The sequence below is a fragment of the Dermacentor silvarum genome, chromosome 8 (genome assembly GCF_013339745.2).
Source record: "Dermacentor silvarum isolate Dsil-2018 chromosome 8, BIME_Dsil_1.4, whole genome shotgun sequence".
NCBI classification, from domain to species: domain Eukaryota; kingdom Metazoa; phylum Arthropoda; class Arachnida; order Ixodida; family Ixodidae; genus Dermacentor; species Dermacentor silvarum.
In genome coordinates, this window is record NC_051161.1 from 127,767,648 (window position 1) to 127,794,624 (window position 26,977).

The 26,977-nt window shown below is 46.1% G+C and overlaps 3 protein-coding genes across 9 annotated transcripts in view; all 3 read left to right on the forward strand.

Annotated features, from left to right (window-relative positions):
* Positions 1 to 6,106, forward strand: part of LOC125947716 (beta-hexosaminidase subunit beta-like) — a 41,117-nt gene extending 35,011 nt beyond the window's left edge. The window contains exons 10-11 of the mRNA XM_049672966.1: positions 1,065 to 1,145; positions 6,040 to 6,106. Coding sequence (XP_049528923.1) covers positions 1,065 to 1,145; positions 6,040 to 6,106 — 148 coding nt within the window. The remainder of the gene's footprint in view (positions 1 to 1,064; positions 1,146 to 6,039) is intronic.
* LOC119461693 (neprilysin-1) overlaps positions 1 to 26,977 on the forward strand; it is a 559,943-nt gene that overhangs the window by 150,801 nt on the left and 382,165 nt on the right. The gene's annotated exons all lie outside the window — the stretch shown is intronic.
* On the forward strand, positions 957 to 26,964 carry LOC119462407 (beta-hexosaminidase subunit alpha-like). Its single transcript, XM_037723754.2, has 6 exons — positions 957 to 1,145; positions 3,552 to 3,627; positions 16,710 to 16,866; positions 18,638 to 18,728; positions 23,573 to 23,677; positions 26,848 to 26,964. The coding sequence occupies exons 3-6, from the start codon at positions 16,761 to 16,763 to the stop codon at positions 26,906 to 26,908; spliced, it is 363 nt and encodes a 120-aa protein (XP_037579682.2). The 5' UTR covers positions 957 to 1,145; positions 3,552 to 3,627; positions 16,710 to 16,760; the 3' UTR covers positions 26,909 to 26,964.

Here is a 26,977-nt window from a genome sequence, read left to right on the forward strand (position 1 = left end):
GAACTTTATACGGAACCTCACGGCAACGACTACTGCAACGCCGATCGCAGAAATCCACTTGAAGTGTCCATATAATTGCTATCGCATTAAACACATTACGTGTCATTCCACTGCTGTGAAGGTGGATCACCAGCGAAGCAGTTTAGCACACGACATAGAGGTGACACAGAACTTATATCAAAGGTATGAGCAAATTTTATTTCACTTGAGTGCTGACGGCGGTCATCCCGCACACACACATTTATTTTAATCAGCGGTCTTGACCGGCGGCATACATTCGCGTGGAAGATTGCCGCCACCTTGGGGAGCCAGAGGAAACTAGACACGTGTGACGGGACCACCACGCCGGGAGAGTGGAAGAAAAATAGGCACACAAACGCTTGGAACGACGAAGAAGAGAGGGGGAGCGAGCGTACACACGGCCGACACGGGTCGCACAGCGGCTAATCTTTGAGAAACTTTTATTATCTACCTGAGAGTCTACTGATGTTGAAAATGGTGCCTATTGATGACTAATCTACTGAAAATGCATATCCCAGTCATGAGACGTGAATGCTTTTGCAGAGAATGAAGCGATTTTGCGTAAAATTCGGGAGCTGAGTTTTTGCACAACAAATTTGTTGACGGACACGAAAAATCCACGGAACCCTAGCCATTGACAGCATCGCTGTCAAAAAAGATATCTATGTGTTAGTTTCAATTGTCCGTTTTTGTTTCCTTCACACACTTGTAATATATGTGAGTGAGCAAGAACGAAGAACGTCCTACTTGTAGGCTTTTATATGGTGACATTATTATTATTTGTACGGAAATGACTATGCTTTAGGCCAAGCTACGCCCGAGACGATCGTCATGCATCCACTTCCCGCTGTTTGCACGTTGGCGCAGCGCCCGTTAGGAAACTCACGCTGATGGCTCCAGATTTCCAGAATCTGGTGGCTCCAGATTTCCCTCTATGCACCACTGTAAGACACTGTATTGCTTCGGTGCAAACGGAAATGACGACAATACTATAGCAGCCACGTATTTCTTGCAAGGCTCATTGTTTTTTGCTTGATTCCTAGGAGCAACGATTCTGCTCTGAAGAAGCGGGTGGAGGAGTCCAGTGGGAGCGTGAAGGCATTCGCCGCCCTCTTCTTCGAATCGTAAGTGTCCGGCTTAGTGGTTATGTCGGCCACGTGACCTGTCATAGCGAAGTAGCTCTTCGAAAATGCGTGATGTAGAGGAAGATTTATGACAGGAAAGATTGTCATCCACGGGACAGTATCGTACCAATCATCCAAGGAAACGCACACAGACTTCTTAGAAAGGCACTTACGTGCTCCAAATGAATATCAAATTTGCATGTTTAATGCAAAAGTATTCCCGAGGCAGGTGATGACTAAAGCCGAAACGCCTGACGAACTGCATGCTCCGTGATAAATGGCTTATAGAGCCCAGATAGACTTCTTTCTTTCCAAATCTAGAAGTACATAGGTAGTAATCATTCTAAACATCAGCGATCGCATGCTCAATTCTATACGAATTCGAGACGTTCACATGGGCCTCAGATGAATTGTGTTTTTTGGAGCTGTGGCATAACATCACATTCGTCCTGGTCCGGGGGTGGAACCAGGGGCGCTATAACGTAAACTGATTCCAAACTGTTTTGATTCCAAACTCCTGACGTCAAATTTACGTAACCACCGACGCAAGAATGGGGCGTTGACCCGCAGCGTTGTCTGAACAACCCAATCAAACACTCTCCTCGCTTATAGGAGGTCACCTTTGTTCGCTTTCAAAACCAATAACATTGTCTACATTCAGCGGTTCTTCTTATCTAATTGGCTGACACGAGGCGAGGATCACGCTCTAGTGGAGAGGGTTTCGATGGGGCCGAGCCAGCACAGTGAAAAAAGATAACCGCATGAAGAGGGTGGTGCCGGCTTCTCCTATTGGTCCGCTTCGCCTTACTTAGCTTGCGGTGGCTGGTCGAAAATCGCAGCGGCGTGCAACGGCAGGATAAGAATGCCACTAAAACGGATCCTCAGCAAGGAAGAGTTGGCACAGCGATGTTGTATGCATGCCGAAATGGCTCGATAACGTTTTACTGCCACGCAAAAAGGTTTATCATGCGCAAATAAATATATGCTCACCGGCAGGTGCGAGTAGCGAGGGCCTGAGCGATCGGCGGGCAGTCATCTTCTATTCCTTTCGGAACGCGGCAGTCTGTGACTATTCAGAAAAAATTATCAGTTTTGTTCGGCATAATATTGCATTTTTTTTCGCGTACACGTCATTTTGACGTGGTGAGTTTTCGCGGTTTTGTGAGGTCGCGCGACAGACAGGCGAAGTGGACGTAGCCAGAAAACATTGGAGCAATAGCAGAGGGCTAAGGGCTAATGGTGGAAAGGCATCGAATCAGGAATTATTATTTTCTTTTATGCGGTTTAATCATGCATAATCAGTTTGTACACGTTATATCAGATTGTACACGTTAACCAGTGTATCGCGGTTTTCGTGACGTCGCGTGACAGACAGGGGAAGTTGGGAGTGGCCCGAAAATCTTTTGACCAATAGTGGAGGCTGATTGCAGAAATTGGAATCAAAACAGTTTGGAATCATTTTACGTTATAGCGCCGCAGGAACCAACGCCTAATTACCTGGGCGCTCTCTTTATCCTCTTAACTAAAGAAGACTCAACCCGCCGCGTTGGCTCAGTCAGCTAAGGCGTTGCGCTGCTGAGCACGATGTCGCGGGATCGACTCCCGGCCGCGGCGCCCGCATTTCGATGGAGGCGAAATGCAAAAACTCCCGTGTGCTTGCGTTGCAGTGCGCGTTAAAGAACCTCAGGTGGTCAAAATTAATTCGGAGCCCTCAACTATGGCGTGCCTCATAATCAGAACTCGTTTTGGCACGTAAATCCCCAGAACGAAGAAGTAAACAAGACTCAAGAGCGGATAGCAGAGCGAATCTGAATTTATCGATACGTATATCGACGCTTGGAAATCCTGAATTATGCAAAACAATTTGGCAGAAATTTGCAACGTGAAGGAAGATTAATTAAAAAGACAATTGCCGTTCCTTTCTAGCTTCGTGCTGTTACACGTGGATGACAATTTTCCCTGTCGAGGAATAAATTAATAATGAAAGAATAACAGCTCCAAATGACGAGAAGGTGTTACACACCTGCACTGCGTGCCTGTGCCGCGTTCTGGTCATTTTGTGCTGGTATTCGCTCACTATGAATTAGAACCAACTCGCCCGCCAACAATGTTAATAAATTCATAATTTCTTCAGCTTGATCGGCGGGTGTGTTGTTTTCTTGACTGCGCAGAATTTGTGACATCTGACTGAAAGAAAAAAAAACAAAAACAAAGCGCTTACACTATACAAAGTGATGCCACTGATGACGCCTGTTAAAAAGAAAGTCCCTGATAAGTGTGTTAGAGCAACCAGAAGCCCTACTATGTACACCTTCATAGCCTCGTTATGCAATGTATCTAATGCACAGATGTGCACTGATACGCGTTAATATGTCATGCTAACTGATGCCCAATATCTATTCACAGATTATTTCAGATTCCCTATCGGTTGCGCAAGGCGGCCGTGGTATCAGACCAAATTATTGAGCGCTGGAACATCACGGTAAGTGACCATGACCATGCTTTTATTTATTAGAATGATGATTTGAACATGGCAGGGTAAACGGAATAGTTTAACACATCAGGAGACATATCACCTGAGAACGTTCAGACACAGCTTGAGAGGGTGATCAACCAGTGTACAACACGACACAATAGCTCTAATCGCACCAGGGTCTGGTGGTTATATATAATATGCATTAGTGTCTGGTGGTTATATATAATATGCATTAGTGGTAACGTATGAAAACTCGCTGTGGACTCGGTGAAACTGTAACTTGAACTAAATGATGAGAAATGTTAACGAGATCACACTGTCTCAAAGAGGAATTCTCGTACTTTTTAAGGCTTTTTTACTTTTTAATTCAGTGTTACGTGCAGAGAGCGTCCTCTGACATAAGAACGAAACTAAAAATTGAACAATTCAAGGTGACTGGCGCGTATCTTCCTGAAGTCTGGGTGGTTACAGCAAAAAATAATAATAATAAAAGTTGGAGGACGCTTAAGCTTCGCCTTTAAGAGTAGAACGCGATAGCTTTATGGGGAACCGTTCGTAGGGAGCCCACATGCAAGAAAACGGCGCTTGCATGTAGGCTCCCTACCCGTTCGCATCGCAACGCGCAGCTGTAAGTCTGGTAGAAATGCTGGAAAAGGGCTTTGTGTTTGAGTTTCCTCGTAGCAGAATTAGGTTTTCTCGTACATTCAAATTACAATCCGAAGCTGATTGGCAAACAATCCGACGGCGAATCCGATGCCGAATGGTAAAGTCGTACTTTACCATTTTCCTGACAAATTTCACTGTGAGAAACTAAATTTTTCTTCACCAAAACCTTGCACCACGTGGAGGCCTGTGCGGTCGGGGTTGGGGATGATTTTCTCCGCCACCCGCATCGCAAGCCGACGCCGGTTGCCGACGCCGGATTTTCTGCGCCATGAGGCCCTTAACGGAATCGCGTTACAAAGAAAAAAAAAACATCGGCGATTAACCCCTAAGTTAGGCGAAAGTATTCGCACAGAACACACACTGACATGCTTCTAGATTGTTCATGTTTTTCGGTGATAGCTTTTCATTAGGCAATCACAGTTACAAAGCTGAAAGGTAAATTATCGCAATAAAGGAAACAGACACACGAAAGGGAGACAAAGACAAGTGGTTCCTTTTGTTTGTGTCCTTTATCGCGCTAATTTGCCGGTTCAGTTATGCCAGGAAGTTCACCGACGATTACGATGCTTCCTAACGCGAAATTTGAACGCAGGTCTGTACGTGTTCTCGTTTCGCGATATACTGGCTGGCGCGGACAATCTACCTCATGCGACGAGCTTGACCCGTAGATCAGATTTTCGAGGACCTAAGACTGTGCTCGCCGCTGTGGTTGGGCTTTTCTGGGCGCAAGTTCGCCCAATAGAGTGAGGTTTCGTTACTGACAGTTGCGCCACGGCCTGGTTGTGCAACGTCACTACAACGTGACAATACTTTATTCAACTTCTGTAACAGCCGACTAAGGGGAGCGTATCACTGCGCCTGTTTGGCTTCATCACTTTTGCAGCCAGTCACACTGCGCGTTCCTGGAGGCCTTCTGCTTCTCCACGCGCAAGCCACGCAGGCGCGTCGATATTGCGATAGCTCTACTGTTGCGTGTATTTCGCGCCCCTTCCGAACTGATGACGTTGCGCCGTGCATAGGTACTCGCTTATATCCGTCTGCACGTCCGGATTCGATGCCGCGTAGGGGGCTAGATTTTCTGAGTTAGTTTTACGCGGTCGTCGTATGGAGGCCAGATAGACCGACCGAAGTATTGTAGGGTAGCCAAAGAAACGCTGTCGCGTTGTTACAAATTTAGAAGGAACCACAGTTGGAGCTGCAGATAGCACATGAATAACTGTCAGAAGGCCTTGCAACATTTCTTTACTTTCATAACATATTCCACCGAGAACACAGTAGAATGAGTGTCACGTTTTTTGGTCAATGTCTTCTCCGACAAACTTTTAATAGGGCCTATTAATAAGAAAGGCACAAAACGCGCAATATTTACTTTCTCCCCTCCTCCTAAACTGAACGTTCTCTCTCAGCTGGGGCAAATGGCGACTGAAACATCACGCCTTGTTTCTTTTATTTTTTGCTCGGTACGGTAACCCTCGAAAGTTGGCGTATAACAATATTTTCCGACAGCCGCAATCGAACCCGCCGTGGTGGCTTAGCGGCAGTGGAGCAGCGCCGCTAAGTGCGAGGTTGCGGGTTCGTTTCCCAGCCGCCACCACTGCATATTGATGGGCACGAAAGGCAAGGACGCTCGTGCATGTAGATTTATGTGCACGTTAAAGAACAACAAGCGCAGATGGTCAAAATTAATCAGGAGTCCTTCACCATGGCACGTACCTCATTGACATAGTGTGGTTTTGGCGCGTGATACCTCAGAATTCTCCCCCACGACTCCTGCAATTCCCCCTTGGTCCTCAGTCCGCCGCGGCTGCGGAGCACCTGACCAAGGCTGCGGTCAGACCTGCGACGCGGCAGAGGGTGCTAAGAATGTGTGGGTCCGGACAGGCCGCCACTGGCAACTGAACCTGGCAACGTTCAACACGCCCACCCTCTCGAGTGAGGCTAGCTTAGCAGGGCTATTTGAGGAATTATCAGGCATTGACTGGGATATTATTGGCCTTAGTGAGGTTAGAAGAACTGGTGAGGCTTATACAGTGCTGACTAACGGCCACGTCCTCCGCTGCAGAGGTCTTCCAGATAAGAGAGAATTCGGGGTAGAATTTCTAGTGCATAAGGACATAGCGGGCAACGTTGATTAATTCTACAGCAATAATGAGAGGGTAGCAGTCATCGTAATAAAGCTAAATAGGAGGTATAGAATGAAGGTAGTACAAGCCTACGCCCCAACCTCCAGTCACTACGAGTAAGAAACAGAACAACTTTATGAACATGTTGAATCAGCCATGACAAAGTACAAACTCAGCATACTGTTGTCATGGGCGACTTCAATGCAAAAGTGGGGAAAAAGCAGGCTGATGAGCAAGCAATTGGCAACTGTGGCATCGATTGTAAAAACACTAGAGGAGAGATGTTGGTAGAATTCGCGGAAAGGAATAGGGTCCGAGTCTCCGAACAATGAATGCCTTCTTCAGCAAGCGCAGCAACAGGAAGTGGGCCTGGAAAAGCCCTAATGGAGAAACAAGAAATGAAATCAATTTCATACTCTCTTGCCGGTCCCAGCATAGTGCAGGATGTAGAAGTGTTAGGTAGGGTAAAGTGCAGTGCCCATAGGTTAGTGAGGGCTAGGATTTCTCTGAATTTAAAGAGAGAAACAGTAAAATTAGCCAAGAAGAAACAGGCCAACCTAGGCGCAGTAGTAGTAAAAGCAGACCAATTCAGGCTCGTGCTCGCAAACAAATATGCAGCTTTAGAACAGAAAAATGAAGAAAACATAGAGGTAATGAATGAAACCAGTAACTAGGCTGATCTCAGAAGCAGCCATTGAAGTGGGAAGTAAGGCACCAAGGCAACAGTGCACCAGTGCACCAGTGCAGTGCCCATAGGTTAGTGAGGGCTAGGATTTCTCTGAATTTAAAGAGAGAAACAGTAAAATTAGCCAAGAAGAAACAGGCCAACCTAGGCGCAGTAGTAGTAAAAGCAGACCAATTCAGGCTCGTGCTCGCAAACAAATATGCAGCTTTAGAACAGAAAAATGAAGAAAACATAGAGGTAATGAATGAAACCAGTAACTAGGCTGATCTCAGAAGAAGCCATTGAAGTGGGAAGTAAGGCACCAAGGCAACAAGTAGATAAGCTCTCCCAAGTAACAAAGGACCTAATAAAGAAACGACAAAGCATGAAAGCGTCAAACTCAAGCGATCAGATTCGCTGAACTGTCAAAACTTATCAACAAGAAGAAAGTAAGGGATATTCAAAATTATAACGTGGGAAAGATTGAGGAAGCAGTAAAAAATAGACGCAGCATGAAATAAGTGAGAAGAAAACTTGGCTTAGGACAAGGCAAAAGGTATGCGCTGAAAGATAAGCAGGGTATTATCAGCAATTTCGATGACATAGTAAAAGCAGCGGAAGAATTTTATACTGACCTGTACAGTACTGAGAACAGCCAACCTACCTTTATTCAAAGTAGGGATGAACAGGATACAGAGGCTCCTTCTATAACTAGCGATGAAGTTAGAAAGGCCTTGCAAGACATGACCCGAGGAAAAGCGGCAGGGGAAAATGGAATAACAGTCGATTTAATCAAAGATGGAGGAGATATCATGCTTGAAAAGCTTGCGACCTTTATACACAATGCCTCACAACTTCAAGTGTACCAGAGAGCTGGAAGAACGCCAACATTATACTTATCCATAAGAAGGGAGACGTTAAGAATTGAAGAATTATAGGCCCACTAACTTGCTTTCAGTATTGTATAAAATATTCACCAAGATAATTTTTAATAGAATCAGGGCAACACTTGACTTCAGCCAACCAAGAGAACAGGCTGGCTTCAGGAAGGGATACTCTACGATGGATCATATCCATGTTGTCAATCAGGTAATCGAGAAATCTGCGGAGTACAATCAACCTCTCTACATGGCTTTCATAGATTATGAAAAGGCATTTGATTCAGTAGAGATACCAGCAGTCATAGAGGCGTTGCGTAATGAAGGAGTACAAAAAGCATACGTGCGCATCTTGGCAAACATCTACAAAGATTCCACAGCTATACCTTGGTTCCCCACAAGAAAAGTAGAAAGTTACCTATCAAGAAAGGAGTCAGGCAAGGAGACACAATCTCCCCAATGCTATTCACTGCAGGCTTAGAAGTAGTATTCGAGCTCTTAGACTGGGATGGCTTAGGAGTGAGGTTCGACGGCGAATATTTCAGCAACCTTCGGTTTGCAGATCTTATTGTCCAATGCAGCAACAGGGGGGACGAATTACAAAAAGTGATTGAGGACCTAAATCGAGAAAGTGTAAGAATTGGGTTGAAGATGAATATGCAGAAGACAAACACAATGTTCAACAGCCTGGCAAGGAAACAAGAATTCAGGATCGCCAGTCAGCCTCTAGAGTCTGTAAAGGAGTACGTTTATCTAGGTCAATTACTCACAGTGGACCCGATAATGAGAAGGAAATTTCCAGAACAATAAAATTGGGTTGGAGTGCATACGGCAGGCATTGCCACATCCTGACTGGGAACTTACCACTGTCGTTGAAAAGAAAGGTGTACAATCATTGAATTCTACCGGTGCTAACATATTGGGCAGAAACTTGGAGGTGAACAAGGAAGCTCGAGAACAAGTTAAGGACCGCACAAAGAGCGATGGAACGAAAAATGTTAGGCCTAACGTTAAGAGACAGGAAGAGAGCGGTGTGGATCAGAGAGAAAATGGGGACAGCCGATATTCTAATTGACATTAAGAGAAAGAAATGGAGCTGGGCAGGCCATGTAATGCCTTGAATGGATAACCGGTGGACTATTCGAGTTACAGAATGGATACCAAGAGAAGGGAAGCGCAGTCGAGGATGGCAGAAAACTAGGTGGGATCATGAAGTTAGGAAATTTGCCGGTGGAAATTGGAATCAGCTAGCACGAGACAGGGGCAATTGGAGATCGCAGGGAGAGGCTTTCGTCCTGCAGTGGACATAAATATAGGCTGATGATAATGACCATAGAGTTCAATTTAGTTTTTTAAAGTTTTTTTTTAATGTCTGGCGGCGAGTAACTTGCATCAGGACGGGCGGCAAGCGTTACCAACTCCTGTTTGCTCAAGACTGGAGTAGTGCGCACGCGTGAGCGAGCATTTGCTCACGGATAACTCAGGGTGCTGAACAATTAATGGACCAATGGCTGTCGTTTATCAACTGTGGCCTCCGCTTATGACGTCAATGACGGCGGCGAATGAGAGGGGATCCTTGAAAGCGGTAGGAGAGAGCCTGCGATCTTTACGCCAGATTGTGGGCTTGATGCTGCATTCAGGGGAGTATTTTATCCTTTCCGCATGTTCATGACAGCATCGTGTACAGATCACGATCGTTTTCTCACGATGTTCAGAATTATTGTAGCGCATTTTAACAGCGGAGCTGTTTAAGCGAACCGTCAGTCCGTGTGTGGCGAACTAAAATTCGCTGAGCGATGACGTCACCAGCATTGCCTAGCAACCACCTCGAGGAGCGGCGTGTGCTTCGCCTCCTCTGCGTGCCGTGCACATGCTCCCTTGACATGTAACGTAAGCAGAGGGAAGGAGAGCGTGCGCGTGGTGCGCTATGCTCGCGAGAGAGAAAGAGAAAGTGAGAGCGAGAGAGAGAGAGAGAGAAAGAAATTGTAGCAGCACCAGCGAGGCAATGCACAGAGCTGGTGCCAACGCCGTCCGCGTTTCCCCGTTTCCCCGCGTTCGCGCTTAACGCGCGCGGTGTCCGTGACTGCAGAAGGCGCCTCTGGCGGTGGCTCGGCAGGTTTCGACCAACCACGCCCCGGCAAGTGTAGAGACGCAGCTTGGCCGTCACGGCGGCAGAACTCTCGTTGACTCTGTGGCGAGCACATGTAGCCTTGACATGAGACGACCAAAGGAGATCCGCACACCCGAAGAAGCCGCTCATTTTGAAGCGCGTCGCGCGGCAAAGCGAGAGCCTGCGCCTCGGCGGCGAGCAGATTAGCAATACCGTGCCTAGCAGCACTTCGCATTTCCCAGCAAAACTTAGCCAAGCCTAGTAAAACCTGGAAGAAGCTAGGTCGATCACCAGCTCCACTGTTTACTCTAGCCGTGCACCACTAGTGCAAGCTGCCCACGTTTTTTATTGCGATAGCAATTATATGGACACTCAAAGAGGATTCCGCCGTCGCCGTGCGGTTCCGTATGACGTCAACGGCGATGAAATCGTCGCCGCGCGCCGGACGCTGTATGTGCGAGTGAAAGGGAGCGAGGAACGCTCGCTTTCACGGGGAGCGAACGCACGGCGGAGAACAAACGCGCGTTCTGCGCCGTGCTCCCTGAAGGGCTGCAGAATTAAGCGTCTCTTTCCTCCTTTGCAATCACCACCACTGCTGCCATGCTTATTGACGCAGCACCAGTATGTGTCGTCACTGCTTCCCCTCTTTCCTCCTTCACCGAGTGTACGCCCACGGACGATTTACCCAGTGCTCTCAGGGCCACTGTGAGTTCAGATGTGAGCCCAACTCAGACTGATGCCTTGCTGACCATCTTAAGGAAACACCAACCTTGCTTTGACGTGTGTTCGGATGGCTTGGGTTAAACAACCGTGGCCACTCATCATATCGAAACCGACGGATCCCGCGTCATTCGTCGCCGCCCATACCCTGTATGGTCTGCTGAACGGAAAGTTATAGAAGACCAAGTCAACGACAGGCTCGCACGGAACGTTATAAGGCCTTCACCAAGCCCTTGGTCGTCTCCTGTTGTCCTAGTTAAAAAAAAGGACGGTTCGGTACGCTTTTGCGTCGATTATAGGGCACTAAACAAAATTACCCGTAAGGATGTATATCCTATGCCCCGTATTGACGATGCTTTGGATACCTTACAAGGTGCCGAACACTTTTCGAGCCTAGACTTGCGTTCTGGATATTGGCAGATCCCGATGCATGAGCCCGACAAAGAGAAGACGGCGTTTGCAACACCCGATGGCCTTTTCGAATTCAACATAATGCCTTGTGGTCTGTGCAATCCGCCAGCCACATTTGAACGAATGATCAATACCGTACTACGCGGCCTCAAATGGAAAACCTGCCTATGTTACCTGGACGACATTGTCATCTTTCCGTCCAGCTTCTCCCAGCACCTAGAACGTTTAGACGACGTTCTCACGTGTCTAGCCGAGCCGGTCTCCAGCTCAATACTAAGAAGTGTCCATTTGCGAGCCGCAGCATCAAAGTATTAGGTCACGTGGTCAGCAAGCACGGTATTGAGCCAGATCCCGACAAGGTCGCTGCTGTACAGAATTTCCCAACTCCAACCACACCTAAATACCTTCGCAGCTTTCTAGGATTAGCGTCGTACTTCCGCCGCTTTGTCCGTGGCTTCGCGACTATCGCAGCTCCTCTTCATAAACTCCTGACCATGCACGACCACAACCTTTACCTGGACGGATGAATGTGAAGCCGCCTTTCAGATCCTCAAGCGATGCCTCACATCAGGACCAGTACTTCGTCACTTTTATCCCACAGCCTCTACTATCTTCCACACTGACGCAAGTGAGCATGGAATAGGCGCTGTCCTACTGCAGCGGAACCACGCGTCTGGAGAGCAAGTCGTGGCCTACGCGAGTCGTACTCTTTCTCCTGCTGAGTGAAAATATACTATCACCGAACAAGAATGCCTTGCCATAGTATGGTCCATACAAAAGTTACGCCCCTATTTATACGGCCGCCAATTCACAATTGTGACTGACCACCATGCTCTGTGTTGGTTGTCCTCCCTGAAGAATTGGTCCGGACGCCTCGGCCGTTGGGTTCTGCGTTTGCAGGACTACGACTACCCTGTCGCATATAGGTCTGGCAGGCAACATCAAGATGCTGACGCTTTATGTCGTTGCCCGCTGTCGCCAAATGCCCATGTCTCACCTTCCCTCCGTTCGGCACCACCCAGCCAACCGACCACAACCATGGCCCCGGTACGCTTCGTGACCTCGGTCGACATTCTGTCCTCGGAAGACCTCCTCTGCCTCCAGCGTGCAGATACGTACTGCCGCACAATTATCGATCGGCTCACTGGCTTATCCCGTCCTCCCAACAGCCGCTTAAGACGACAACAGGCACGGTTTAAACTTCACGATGGCTCATTATTCCGGCAAGTTTACCACCCTACCGGTCACCGATGGGTCCCAGTCCCTCGCTCACTTCGACTGCAAATTTTACAAGCTTTTCACGATGACGCAACGGCTGGTCACTTAGGATTTCATAAAACCTACGACCGCATTAAGACTCGCTGTTTCTGGCCTGGCCTGTCTACTAGTGTTGCCAAGCACGTCAGTTCATGTGCGTCATGCCAACATCGAAAACGTTCGACCTCTCTTCCCGCCGGCCCTTTACAACCATTGCCGTGCCCGTCCGTTCCCTTTGAATTCGTGGGCATCTACTTATACGGACCCCTTCCGCCTACACCCGCGGGTCCCCGCTGGATTGTCACCGCCGTGGACCCTCTTACTCGCCACGCTGAGACGGCAGCTCTTCCTTCTGGTGCGGCCTCTGAGGTCGCCGAGTTTGTCCTGCAAGCCATTATCTTGCGCCACGGTGCCCCTCGTGTTCTTCTAAGTGACCGTGGCAAGACATTTCTTTCCCACGTTCTTGCTGAATCCTGCAAGCCTCAAACACCATCCATAAGACCACCTCTGCGTACTATCCCCCGACCAATGGTCTTACCGAGCGTTTCTATCGAACTCTGTCCGACATGATCTCCATGTATGTGAAACCCGACCACACAAACTGGGACACTATACTTCCTTTCGTCACGTTTGCATATAATACTGCCGTTCAACGCACAACAAACTACACCCTCTTTTTCCTCGTGTACGGCCGTGCACCGTCTTTTGTTTTGGACACCATCTTTCTCCCTACGCCTTCTGTTCCATCCACATCTCTACCAGAGGAGTTCGCCGCCTGCGTCGCCCACTGCCGGGAAATTGTGCGCGCCCACACCGCGACCATTCAGGACAAGAGGAAAGTCCGTTGTGATGCGACCCGTCGTGTCATTTCGTTCCGCCCAGGCACCGAAGTGCTCCTGTGGACACCTGTTCGAGTGCCAGGGCTCTGTGAAAAATTTCCTCACAGGTATTGCGGCCCATATACCGTGCTTAAAAGAACATCTGCCGTGAACTATCGCGTAGCTCCTGTTACCTCGGTTACTGACCGCCGTTGCCGCAGCACTGAAATTGTTCACGTCTCTCGCCTGAAGAAGCCGTATCTTCGGCGTTCCGACCGTTTCTGACTCGCTGCCTTACGGGCCGCTTTCGTGAGGGGGGGAAGTTAGTGTGAGCGCTAACTGTGCAGTTCGTCATCGTCTTCATGTGTATACACCCATCCTCATAATCATCATCAGTTTGTCGGGTTGGTGTTCGTGGGCTGTCTCGCGCTGAGTGACAATACAAGATCTCTGCCTTGGTCTCGGGCGTCGTCTCACAATATATATATATATATATATATATATATATATATATATATATATATATATATATATATAACAAACGCGACTTCTTCCGTCGCGCGTAATGCCGTGGGGGGACGGGAGGGAGGGGAGGTGACGTTTAGCTGCGGCACCAAATGCGTATTTATAGAAAAACGCTGCGAGGCGAGAAGGTGGGTAAGATTTCCGACGCTGCTCGACAAGTTTCCCGTTCTGATCTCGTCGAAAACCTCCGAGTCGCCCAGAGGCCCTGGGAACAGTCACCAACGCCGCGCGCATTCGGTGCAAACGCGGGCAAAACGGCGACGGCGTCGAAAACAGTTCTGCGCGTTGCTGATGCTGCTGTATGTCCAAGTTTATGCAGCTGACAAAACTACTATCCTTACTCCGTATAGCTCTCTACTAAGTTGCTATCGCAATTGATGTTTCGCCTTTCGGGTGAAATTGCGACATTGTTTTTTACGTTGGTGACACGGACAGGAGAAGTCTGTATGCGAAAAGGCAACACAGCGGCGCTCAATGTGCCCGTCGACGCCACACTAAAATTTAGCAGCAGCTCTCTGTGACGTCACAGATTTCGGTAGCATGTGTTAGAGGTACGAAAATTGTTCGCTAACAGGACAAAGAGTACATTGCATTCTGTATTAAAGATAGAGCTGCTTTCGTGGGCCCGTATTGCTAAAAAAAGCGAGCAATGTACTAGAAAATGCCGCAATATTTTCGGCATCGCATTGACGTCATCGGTATCGTTGTTTAGTAGCAAAGTGCGTACAGTGAAGAGGTAATAATACTATTTTCTTTTCGGCAGTAATAATTCTTTCGCTATAGAAAGGCTCGAAATTGGATTTAATGTTTTATTGGCTATGTAAAATGCGTTCATTTTTTATCTTCAGAGTTCCTTTAAGAATACGCTCAATGATAAGATTTGCAGGTTTGCAAAGACAGAATATAGGCTACTGTACTTACCAACCAGTCTCGAATATAAAGCTGTACCTCAACTCCACCGATTCGAGAACATCGCCTTCCGTCGGCTGAAGGAGTAACTGTGCTTGAGTAACTTTCCTAACTGATTTTTACGATTAGGCGAACAAACCTGCACCCGACTACGTTTTCGAGTATGCGGCGATAGCACCCGCTCACACCATTTTTCCTCAGTTATCGCCGCGGGGGGTCGTCTGGTGCCAGTTAGCACACCCGTCGTTGGGTTGCCCCTACCATCCATATTCTGGAGTCGAGGTGGCGATAAAATGTCAAGTGAAGGAACGTTCTAGATGTTCTTTCATTATCATCACCATGACCCTATTTTTATGTCCCCGCCAGGACAACATCCTCTCCCAGCGATCTCCCATTGCCGGTGTCCAGTGTCAGGACAAACCATGTTAGACCAGCAAATCTCCTTTCACTGTCCCGTGATTTTTTCCGCCGTCTTATACCGTGATTAACCTACCCTGGAATACATTCCCCAAGTCTAATTTGCCGCAGATTATTTGCCTTACGCATTGCATAACCTGTCGAACTATTTTTCTCCCTTTTAGTCTCAGTTAAAATATCAAGTTGACCGGTCAGTTCTTTAATTATACATGTCCATCTCTTAAGAAGAAGCTTTCGCTGGGGCCCAACCCCGATGCAACCATACAAGCGCATGTAAAAAACGTAAATACCTTTCTGAGATTACCCCTTGGTGATGTTTTATGGAGTCTGTAGCAACCGTGAGAAAGCGTTAAATTCTGATGTCTAGTGGAAGCAGAGTTTAGATTTAAAGCCGACATTGTTTCATTACAAATGCTGAAAGTCGATAAGCTAGAAAAAAATAAATAATATAGAAGCATGAAGTTAACGAATTTGTAACTCTGCGCCTAGGATAACTATCGCAGTTATGTAAACTACATGCGTAAGAACATCCAAAGCGGAGAAATTTGATATATTAAGTTGATTTTCCACGTGAATTTGAAATGTGTTGAGAACGTTTCACGGAAGGTTCTGAAACCGTTTTACTCACATATTAGTGATGTATGCAAAATCCATTTATTGCACATAAATGTTGTCCGCTTTACATGTACTATTAGGTTAAATTTACAGAAATGGAGGCGGAATGCAAAAACGCCCGTGTGCTTGCGTTGTAGTGCACGGTAAAGAACCCCAGGTGGTCAAAATTAATCCGCAGCCCTTCACTACGGCGTGCCTCATAATAAGAACTGGTTTTGGCGCATAAAACCCCAGAAAGAAGCAGAAGAAGAAATGTGATTGGATTTTTTAATGCTGAGTTACAGAGTTGTAAAGTTAATAATGTCGTTTCCTGCAAGTTCGCGATTTTCAACAAATGTTTATAATACACGGATATCCTAAATAAAACAAAATCAACTTGAAGTGTCAGTAGATTTTAACTTTTTTTGAAATGCAGGAAACTTTACGAAATTTGATACGTAGTTGCCGAGAAAAACGATTTGTCCTTTCCCACGTGTTGAGACAGGAGCCCCCGAGCTAAAGATTTAACATTATGCCTGTCGCTTTTCGTACCCTCAGTTATTGCGTGGTTCTTGTTCGAATTTAAAAACGAATGACCTTCTTTAGCTGTTTCACCCGTTTTTTTCGTCGGTCGTTGGAACAAAGGTGCCGACGCAAAGGGGGTTTGCGCTCAAGTGACGGCACGCGTTGGTTGCCGAACGCAAGCTATCATCTTCGATCCGCACTTGCTGTTCACCTATACTACCGCTAGAGATTGGCTGGTTAACGGCACTTATGTGTGTAAAGCGCACCGTTTCTTTATTAAAGCGAATATCATTCTTGAAGCATTCAGATGCATTGGCAATCGTTGTGGATGGTTTCTGCACGAATTTCGTCCTTCGTTATCGTCCGCTTGTCACGCACATTGGTTAGTAGTAGTAGGAAGCACCGATGGTGTACGTACTGCGCCCATCGTACTGCGCCCATACATCACTGCGCCCATCGTTTTGTCTATAGGTGCCCCGTATTGTTCTCGTGGAAGTGCCGTCATCCCGATTGGCCGAACGCATGGGTCCGGTGACGGCGGCGGGCCACCGAGCACTGGCCTTCTGCGACGGACTGCTGGAGCACAACTGGACCCGCCTGTACGCCTGCGATCCGCACGGTTTCGAAGGTGAGCCCATACCTCCGCTCAAGTCTTCGATGCGCGGAGGCGCTCATGCGAAAGTGCACATGTTGCTGGGCCTGCTGGTGCTTATGTAATGACATAACCTAACGGCAGCTTAACCTAGCTTAACGAGCAAGTTGTTAGCAGCGCATGTGATGCGTTCTGTGTGTCTCTTTGTGGAATGCGCCCTTGCGCTACTATATATGGCCTCCTATCATGGAGATGTGCTTTAGGATCACGCCGCGTTCGCACATGGCGAGTTAGTATCAAAGCATCCTTCGGTGGCTAGAACGGAGGGCAGGAGAAAGATGGCAAGTGGAGCAGGACACAAGACTGGTCTGGCCGACAGCCCTTCTTTGTCCTGCATTCTGCATTGTCCACTTATGAGGTAAGTTTACCTCGAAGCCAACTCTGATTTATAAGTTCAAGTCCATGTGAAACGAAGAAATTCCCTCACTAGGCAACTGCTAAGTAGGTCTGAATGAAACTTCTTGCATTTAAAGTAAGCTACATTATAGAGTCTGCGAAAAGGGAAATTGTCATTCTAGACTTCACGTAAAAAAAAGGTCACAGGCCTCCGCGGCACACGCAGCACAGTCACAGCGTAAGCTGGTTGAGCGGCGCAAGAGTAGTTCCAATTTCGGCACCACGCACACCAGGGTCTTCGCGATGGTCTCGTTTTGACGAGAACGATCTGAACTGTGCGCCCGGAGTCGATGGCGAGCTGCGCACGATGCGTTTGCAGGCATGTTTGACTGGATGGCGCCACCATACTGGCGAAGACTGGGGATCGCGGTTTCTTTTTTTTTTTTTGCGCGCCTCGTCTGAATGGAATCTCATCGTCTGCGCCTTAACTAGATGGCGTCACCATATTGGCGGAGGCTCGGATCGTCTGCGTCTGCGTTTACAGGTTTTTTTTCCCGCTGCCCGATAGGAAGCGCTAATTTGGTTCAGTGGTAAAGTGTCCGACTCCCGCGCAGCGGACCTGGGTTCCATCCCGGCGGAGACCGGGTGCTTTTTTTCGCATTTCCGGCGATAACGGTTACGCGGCGGCGGCGGCGGCGGCATCATCGTTACCCGAAACGGCTATTGGAATCAACCCATAACAGCTTAAGCTGTAAAAAGAGCTTAACTGCGCGAAACGCCTTTTTAAGCAGTGCAGGACAGCTTTAACTGAAACCCCAGTTTCTTTCGTCACACATTTTGGGAACAACACACAAAACATAGGCTCACACTGATGATATAGATTTGAAATTTCACAACAGTGGTCGAAGAATAGATGCCTCTGGGGTCAATGTTCCAGTGAAGGTCGACTCCAGGCTGCCCACGAAGACAAGTTGAAACGTTGGCTCCAGAGAAATGTTTTCTTCAACTACTATTGAACAATTGATGGAGAAGAACAAGGCGATAGGAGCAGCCCGATTTTTCGTCAATCACAACCACACCAAGGCAAATGAAAGTCGGCGAAAATATAATTTGCCGAAGATGGGGACAGAACCCACCTGTGGCAAGTTATCTTTTCGTCCACTTTCATTTCCCTTTAAGCTATTTTATTGCATTTCAAATAAACATAACAATTACCCTCCGTGTGCTATCTGCGGCTTTATTTTCTTGTATGTTACTTCGAATGGTTGCTGGTCATATGAGAATGCATGTCTTGAAAGTGGTGCCAGCCACAAATAATCGATCTGGACTAGTTATCGAAATTATCTCGTGAGTGTTATTCTCGTTATATATGTGATTTGCTCCAAAATGTTTGCGAAAATATATATTTCAGGAACTCAGACGCAGAAGAGGCGGGTACTCGGTGGCGGAACAGGTCCGACGGGACAATACATAGATGGCACCAACCTCATCAGCAGCACCTGGTAAGAATTCAGGCGCTATATAATGAAACCAGATGCCAGAAGTAAATGTCTTTTCATTCTGGTTTGAACTGAGTTTGACGCGCACATCGCATAAATTGTCTGCTTGCTTGCGCTGGGAGGTCGAGTGAACAACCTGGAATGCTCAGAGATATATGACGCCTTTAATGAGAAAGACAACGAGAAAAAGACGGCAGATCCCACGCCTTGTGGGAATGGATGTTATGCGAAGCAGTGTGCGGGGAGCCTACCAAGTTAACGAAACGACCGTGAGAGCACCAAGACGTAGGCGGTGTTTGATGACCTACGTGACACGCATGTCATTAGTCCTAAGGAGTCCCTTTAGCTACGCCGAGGTGACCTTAAGGCGAAAGCCTTAGTCATGCTCATGACTATGACTTCGACCATCAACCTTTTCCTTCACTTAGTACCACATCCGAACCCATCCCACTGGTTTCTGGGTGTTAATCTTGCGGCATGTCGATGGGGGCGAAATGCAGAATACACCCGTGTGCTTAGATTTAGATGCACTTTGAAGAACCCCAGGTGGTCGAAATTAATCCGGAGGCCCCCACTACGGCGTGCCTAATAATGAGATGGTGGTTTTGGCACATAAAACCCGGTAATTTAATTTATTTTAAGTGTTAATCTTTTTCGCTGAGTCATGGTCATTTTTGCGAGCCCTGGCTTCTACCACCACTATGACTTCTACCACCACTATGGCTTCTACCACCATCCTTCAGTGTTTCCTTCACTTTGTACCCACGTCAAAACCCAATTCTGTGGTTTCTGAGTGTTAATATTTTTTAGCTCAGTCATTTCCATTTGCGCTGAGTCATGATCATGATTATGACTTCTACCATCATCCCCTAGTGTTTTACTTCACTTAGTTCCCACGTCCGAACCCATTCCAGTGGTTTTTGAGTGTTAATCTTTTTTCGCCGAGTCATTGTCATTTTTGCTTGCTCATGCTCATGACTATGACTTAACCATCAACCGCTAGCCTTTTCCTTCACTTAGTACCACATCCGAACCCATTCCATGGTTTTTTTGAGGGTTAATCTTTTTTCGCTGAGTCATTGTCATTTTTCCTGAGTGATGCTCATGACTATGACTTCTACCATTATCCGTTAGTGCTTCCTTCACTTAGTACCCACGTCCGAACCCATGACAGTGGTTCTTGAGTGTTAGTCTTTTTTCGCTGCGTCATTGTATACATGACACGCATGACATGACATGACCTATCATTTCATTTCACGACTATCTTTACAATAGAAAACATTGTGTGAAAATCGGTGACTTGCCCTCTCCAACTACTGTGGTAAAACACCGGGTGCCTCAGGGGTCGATTCTAGGGCCCTTATTGTTTATACTTTATATCAATGACTTATGTGATGTGCCTAATTCTCTGAAACTGGTCATCTATGCTGATGATACTAATATTTTTTTCCGCACCAACTTTAGCCCTCTTAAACACAACGATAAATAATTACCTGATAAAACTTGAACAGTGGTTGAGCTCTAACAGATTAACCTTAAATATTAAAAAAAACTCAATATATTATTTTACACCGCTCAACAAAGTCACTCCGAACTCGCTCTAAACTTTTAAGGAATGGCCTTGCAGTGCGTTGCATCTGAAAAATTTTGGGGGGTTTGGTTCGGAGAAACAATGTCTTGGAACATGCACGTTTATTAACGTGCATGCTCACGATTGAATTAGGCAAAACAGTTGGTTGCCCCTACAGACTAAGGGAATTAATTCCAATTAGACTAAAGAATGCAATATATCATACGAATTTTTACTCACGTTTTTCATATTGTACTTTAGTTTGGTACGGTACTACAACGACCACCAACTATAACAAACTGGAGCGGCTCCAAAAGAAGGTACTAAGAATCTTTGAGAACCTTAATGGACACCCGAGCCTATTACACACTGTTCCCCTATTCATTAAACATAATGTGTTTAAAGCGTTTTAGTTATACTATTATAAACTGTCTCTTTGTATCTATAAAAATAAACTTCCAAGCGATACAAAACACTCTCCGTATGACTACGGCATACGTAACAGGCTAATACCAGTACCGCGTACACACACAAATTACGGTAGATCTAGGCTGGATTACTGCATACCAACTCTATACAACCTCTTAAAAACGCACAATCATTTCAGTGCCCCACTCGGCACGTTTAAATCGGAGGTGCGTGATTATCCGATGAAACAATGAACTTTTTTCTTTTCTTCTCCTGGCTGTTACATTTCCTGCAGTATTTATGCATTCTGTGATAGTGTCCACCATGTATGCTGTATCTGTATCAAGCCAGTTCATTTCTTCTTCATAATGACTTTATGTATTTACAATTATTCGAATTTATGAAATCCACGGACCTGTTGCTCTCTGTAGGCACCCAGGTCCCGTCAAGGTGTCTGCGACATCTTTTTGCCTGGGGGTCCGTAACTTGTGTGTCGGAAATAAAGTGGATTTCGATTCTTGTTTATGTTCGTCATACACTCTATAGCCATATATGCCAATTTGGGTACCTACCAAGTTAACGAAACGATCATGACAGCACCAAGACGTAGGCGGCTTTTTCATGACCTACATGACACGCATGTCATAACATTCCTGTCATGACCTATCATTTATGTTCGTCATGCACTCTTGTCATAGTATGCCAATTTAGGTACATACCAAGTTAACGAAACGACCATGAGAGGACAAAGACATAGGCGGCTAGATAGATAGATAGATAGATAGATAGATAGATAGATAGATAGATAGATAGATAGATAGATAGATACTGTCAAAGTGGCAAATGTTCGCCAAGAAATGCTTCGCATTTAACAACGCTCATGAATACGATCATACACTGTAAACCGATTTACACCCTTAGGGAACCTGAATGGGGCAAATGTTCGTATATCTATCACTCACACCTTTACACCCTCACAGGTGTGAGGGTGTGAGCGTGTGAATTACCATCCATAGGCGTGTATCCTGACTAATTTCCGCCTCTCGGTGGTAGCGCACTGCATCCGCTTTAATTCCATAAGCCTTAATTCGGCATATGCATTGGGGTTCGAGATTGATTAGGTATAGTTTACTGCACGTAAGGAATAGGCCGAGAACAAGATATCTCTCAGTGCCTCTACTAAAGGAAGACATTAGAAAAGAAACAAGTGTGCCCATCGTAAAATAAGGCTTCGATTGGGGCTTGTTGGTATGACCTTCATTTATTTACTGCGCTGTACTGTTCTAACAAAGGACAAAATAAATGAAACGGACGCACAGGTGCGCAAAATTTAAACTGTTTATTATTCGCAGGCGTACGCCAAATATATATATATATATATATATATATATATATATATATATATATATATATATGAAAGATAGGGTGACTGAAAGTGAATAGAAAACATAAAATCAAAGAAGAAAATGAACGCCATTTGAGTACATCTCATGTCACAGTGAGGAGTATCGCTTAATGTAATGCTCGTCCATGATTCTGAAAGCTGTTTGTCACCGTGCCACCGAAGGTGTGCGAACGTGGTCTCCCGAGTCATGTTTTAACACGAATAAGCTTCCAGAATATCAGGTGCTTTTTAAGGGGGCAGTGAGCCAAACCATGAATTGCAGCCGTGTCGTGGGCAGTGTGTCGCCAAATGCCCGGGTGACTGGTTCATTTCTGTCGCATATCTCGGCTCTCTGAACCTGACATTAAAGCGCGTTTCACATGGTGCAATTTTGCAGTGCGTTTTTCGTAGCTACGAATTCCGCAGATCCCGGCCGCGGCGGCCGCATTTCGATAGAGGCGAAATGCAAAAACGCCCGTGTGCTTGCGTTGTAGTGCACGTTAAAGAACCCCAGGGGGCCAAAATTAATCCGGAGCCATCCACTACGGCGTGCCTCATAATCAGAACTGGTTTTGGCACGTAAAACCCCAGAAAGAAGAAGAAGAATAAGAATTCCGCAGATGCGAAATTCGCAATCCCGTGTCACAGGGATCTACGGCAGCTGCGTTTTTCGCATACTTGTTAAGCATTCTGACTGGCGATGACGTATGAGCGAGCCGCCTCCTATTGGTCGTCTGTTTCCACCGCTACAGTGGCTACCACCGCATCTGCGTTTTCGCAGAGAAGTTCAGCGCGCCGAACAACGAAAAATCGCACGCAGGAGGGGTCCGGCGGCCTATTTCCCGCAACTGCGAATTCGCAGACAAAATCGCACCATGTGAAACGGGCTTAACAAAGCGGCCTGTCTGCCCTATGTATGATTTTTCACAATGATTATGATTGATGATTTCATTATGAGTTATGGTTTATTACGAGTTCTCTTCCTTTGTGTGAATGGGACAGTGCAGTAAACATAACGATAGCCATCATTCCAGCAGCTTGGGCTGTTCACTACGTTTTGCAATAAATACGCGTTTGCCTTATTTGCCTGTTAAACTTGATAACCTCGCCGAATAATAAGCTATAATTTTAGCTGCTTATCAAAAGGACACATGTTCGATTTCTAGCCTCTGCAGTCACTTAACAATTAAGCAGGAGTGGAACACAGACATCCTTGTGTGTTGCTTTTCTGTGCAGTTTAAGAGACTCATGGATGATGGAACTAACTCAGGTACCTGCAAAACGGTTTCCTACATAGCACTGACGTAATTTCAGAGTCTAAATACAAGATGCGAAAACAAACTCGTCACGCGGAGGCATTGCTATCTTAAGCCTTGATCACAATTTTGACCTTGTAAATTCCAACCGCATCTCATTAATACCACGCTTGAAACTTCTTTGGTGCCTTAGAACATTTAGCACATGTAATGTTCTATCACCGTCCAGGCCATGGGCGTCAGCAGTGGCTGAGGCACTATGGAGCCCTAAGAGGCAAACGGATGTGCTTGGCGTCGAGGATAGGCTGGCGCAAATGCGTTGCCTTATGCTCAAGTAAGTATACTGACAATTGGGCGAGTTGGTACGGATGCATGGCTTCAGAACGGCACAACAAGGAAGTCGAAAAGACGAAAGAACACACGAACACGGCGCTTGTGTTCTTTCGTCTTTTCGTCTTCCTTGTTGCGCCGTTCTGAAGCCATGCAAGTAAGTATACTCAGAGTGCCGCGAATAGCGTTGCTGCTTCCAAAAAAAAAAAAAAAAAAAAAAAACGCTGCGTGGTCTGCGGGAGACTGTGCAGGCTAGTATTATGAGTGCAGGCCGCTGAATGCAGGCAGGTTGCACAACTGCACTAAGCATTAGAGGATGCCGTGACACATCGCAGAGTAAAATATCTTAATTCACGCTTACAATTCTCTACAACAGAAAAAAAAGGAAGAAAATGAAACGCGCTGCACTATGCGTGCACTTAGAATTTCAAACAACTAGTCACTGTACTTGTGAAACAATGGCGTAGCTGTGAAACAGTTTTGTGGCTAATAAGCGGCGAGTGTAAATATGTCTCATTCAACGAAAAATGATTAAGGGTTTTAAAGCATGCGCCCCGGGGGAGTTTGGCAACGAGAGAATAATTATACACTTAGGGCATTTCTATGGAAAGTTGGCTTATTTGCAATTTGCGTGTACCGAACGAGGACGTGGAAAGAACCCATCCGAGGAGTACTAGCACAGACGTACAACACCAAATGTCAATGGGACCACACAAACCCTTCTAAAAACAGCAGTACTTTTAGGGGCACAGTTATTGACGTCATAATTAGGCACTTGTCAAAGCGTTCTGCCCCGTAGAAGATTTATATTCCTTGTCTGGCGCTTTTGAGAAGAAATTAATTTTCCCAAAGTTTGGCGTGCAACCACAGTGAAAGAAAGGTGTCCTTTAGCATCACATTCAAACCGAAAAAAAGTGTCATCTCAATAAAGTCGCTGAACATACACCCTCCCACAAGTAAGTTGACTCTCGTATATTGCAGAGGATAGATATTGAGTGAAACTGGTAAGAAGCTTCTTCAGGCTGGCCTGTCTTTCTTGAGTGCACAGTCCAGTTAAATTGCGAGAAAGTAATTCATTTCAGCGTCCTAGTTTGCTTAGCGCTTCAGGCTGTGTTTAAAGAAAACATTCAGTCAAAATTTGGAGGCTTTATTTATTGCAGGCCATGAGCTACTTTTGTCTTTTGACTGTCACGCTGAGTAGGCTTAATGCCAATTAAGAAGTAAACGAACAGTGGTATGAAACCAACGAATAAATTGAGAGAAAAGCTAATTTTGAAAAAGAAAGTGAGACAAGGTAAACTGAGATTGGAAAGTGGTGGGGAAATGTAAATTAGTGCCAATGCTTATTCGGAAATTTGAAATACATTATGTGTTGGTGTGTTTCTTCTCACCAATTGAGCCCATTCCTCTTCGGTGAAGTTTATTGAAGGGGAAGAAAGAAAAAAGAAAAGGAATAAGGAAAAAAAATTGTCGCAGTTTCACCCGAAAGGCGAAGCATCAATCGAGATAGCAAATTAGTAGAGAGCTATACGGAGTAAGGATAGTAGTTTTATCAGCTGTATAAACTTGGGCATGCAGCAGCACCAGCAACGCGCAAAACTGTTGTCGATGCCGTCGGCGTTTTGCCCGCGTTCGCAGAACGCGCGCAGCGTTTTTATATAAATACGCATTTGGTGCTGCAGCTAAACGTCGACTCCCCTCCCTCCCGTCCCCCCACAGCCTTTCACGTGACGGAAAATGTCGCGTTTGCTCTCTCTATATGGAAAGGAGGAAAGAGACGCTTAATTCTGCAGCCCTTCAGGGAGCACGACGCAGAACGCGCGTTTGCTCTCCGATGTGTGTTCGCTCCCCGTGAAAGTGCGCGTCCCTCACGCCCTTTCACTCGCACATACAGCGTCCGGATCGCGGCGACGATTTCATCGCCGTTGACGTCATACGGAACCTCACGGCGACGGCGACGCCGACGGCAGAAATCCGCTTTGGAGTGTCCATATAATTGCTATCGCAATAAAAGAATAGCCGGTAGCCGAGAGCCAGGCAAATGTAGTCGATGTAATTGCCCTAAGAGAAGCGTGGAAGGTTGGTGGCTTGACAGGCATGCAGAGTGGCTGGAGGCTGTAAAACCTGTGTTAAGATGAGATAATGTATATATATATATATATATATATATATATATATATATATATATATATATCAATGTGACAGATGCGAGGTATAAGACGAAGAAAGCGGCAAAATAAAGGGAGGGCAGAGGGAAATATGGTCCTGTTCCTGTATCATCGGAGGCATACTCCACCGTTGTTGGCTTTATCGGAAGAAACAGTAAAGAAAACGCTGACGAAAGGAATAGTGAACAAAGAAACAAAGAGGTGTCATGTGGTCGAGATAAGCAGGTTAGTGTACGCTAAACATCGTTCGAAGGTGAAGAATAGCAGAGAAAGGTTAGAGAAGAAACAGTACCGAATAACAGATTTATAGAGCCTTCTTAAGTTTGTTTCAGAAAAGATTCTTGTAATCGACCGATGTAATATCTCTGTTGATACTGACTGAAACAGACGGTATAAACTGGCGGTGGACTTTAATGGTGCAGGTTTTCCTCACTTTCGTTAACGTTATTCGTTTGCATCTGATGTATCCGAAAGCTTGCCACGCTGAGCTGATAAAAAATGCAAGAGTTGATGTGCATGCTGTGATAGAAGTGGATGACAAAATATGTGAACAGGAACAACGCACAGATGATGTTCAAGTCAAGCAATCAGCTTCTCAGTGTAAAATAGTTCAGATTTCCATAGGTATCAATGAATTGAATTTGTACCAGTTCTACATGTTTTGTGTCTTGTGGTTGTGGTAGTAAGAGATACTCTAAGACAGAATCAATGAATTTGCTTGTGAATATTAGGGCTGAGCACACGCTACAAGCTGGGACTGTCCCCACTCCGCCAGCGCCACCTGTTACGTTCTCTGCGCCGGTGAAAAAATTGTGTAAGCGTTTAAAAACCTCACATTTTTTTGCAATGTGCTAATTTAGGAGTTGAATATCCAACGTGGCCAATGTCAGAGGTCGGGGAGGAAAGCATTGGTAGGGAACCTTGTATGCGATGGCATGGAATGACCATGCGGTGAGGAAAACCTGGGACTTTGGTTCAATAACTTTTCTTTTTGTCATGGTTCCAGGAGGGGATTTGCTGCGCAACCTGTAGGGCCCGGATTCTGCCCTTGTGACCTTCTGTATTAAAAAAAGTAAATAAGCAATATCAGTGATGAAGAAACTTCTTCGACCAAAATAAATAATGCGACTTGAACT

What these genes read in the sequence shown, in the direction of transcription:
- LOC119462407 (XM_037723754.2), top strand. Translation starts at nt 16,761, where the DNA reads ATGGGTCCGGTGACGGCGGCGGGCCACCGAGCACTGGCCTTCTGCGAC. An exon ending in AACCTCATCAGCAGCACCTG is followed by an intron (nt 18,729 to 23,572) that starts GTAAGAATTCAG and finishes ATCACCGTCCAG; the next exon opens with GCCATGGGCGTCAGCAGTGG. An exon ending in ATGCGTTGCCTTATGCTCAA is followed by an intron (nt 23,678 to 26,847) that starts GTAAGTATACTG and finishes TCATGGTTCCAG; the next exon opens with GAGGGGATTTGCTGCGCAAC.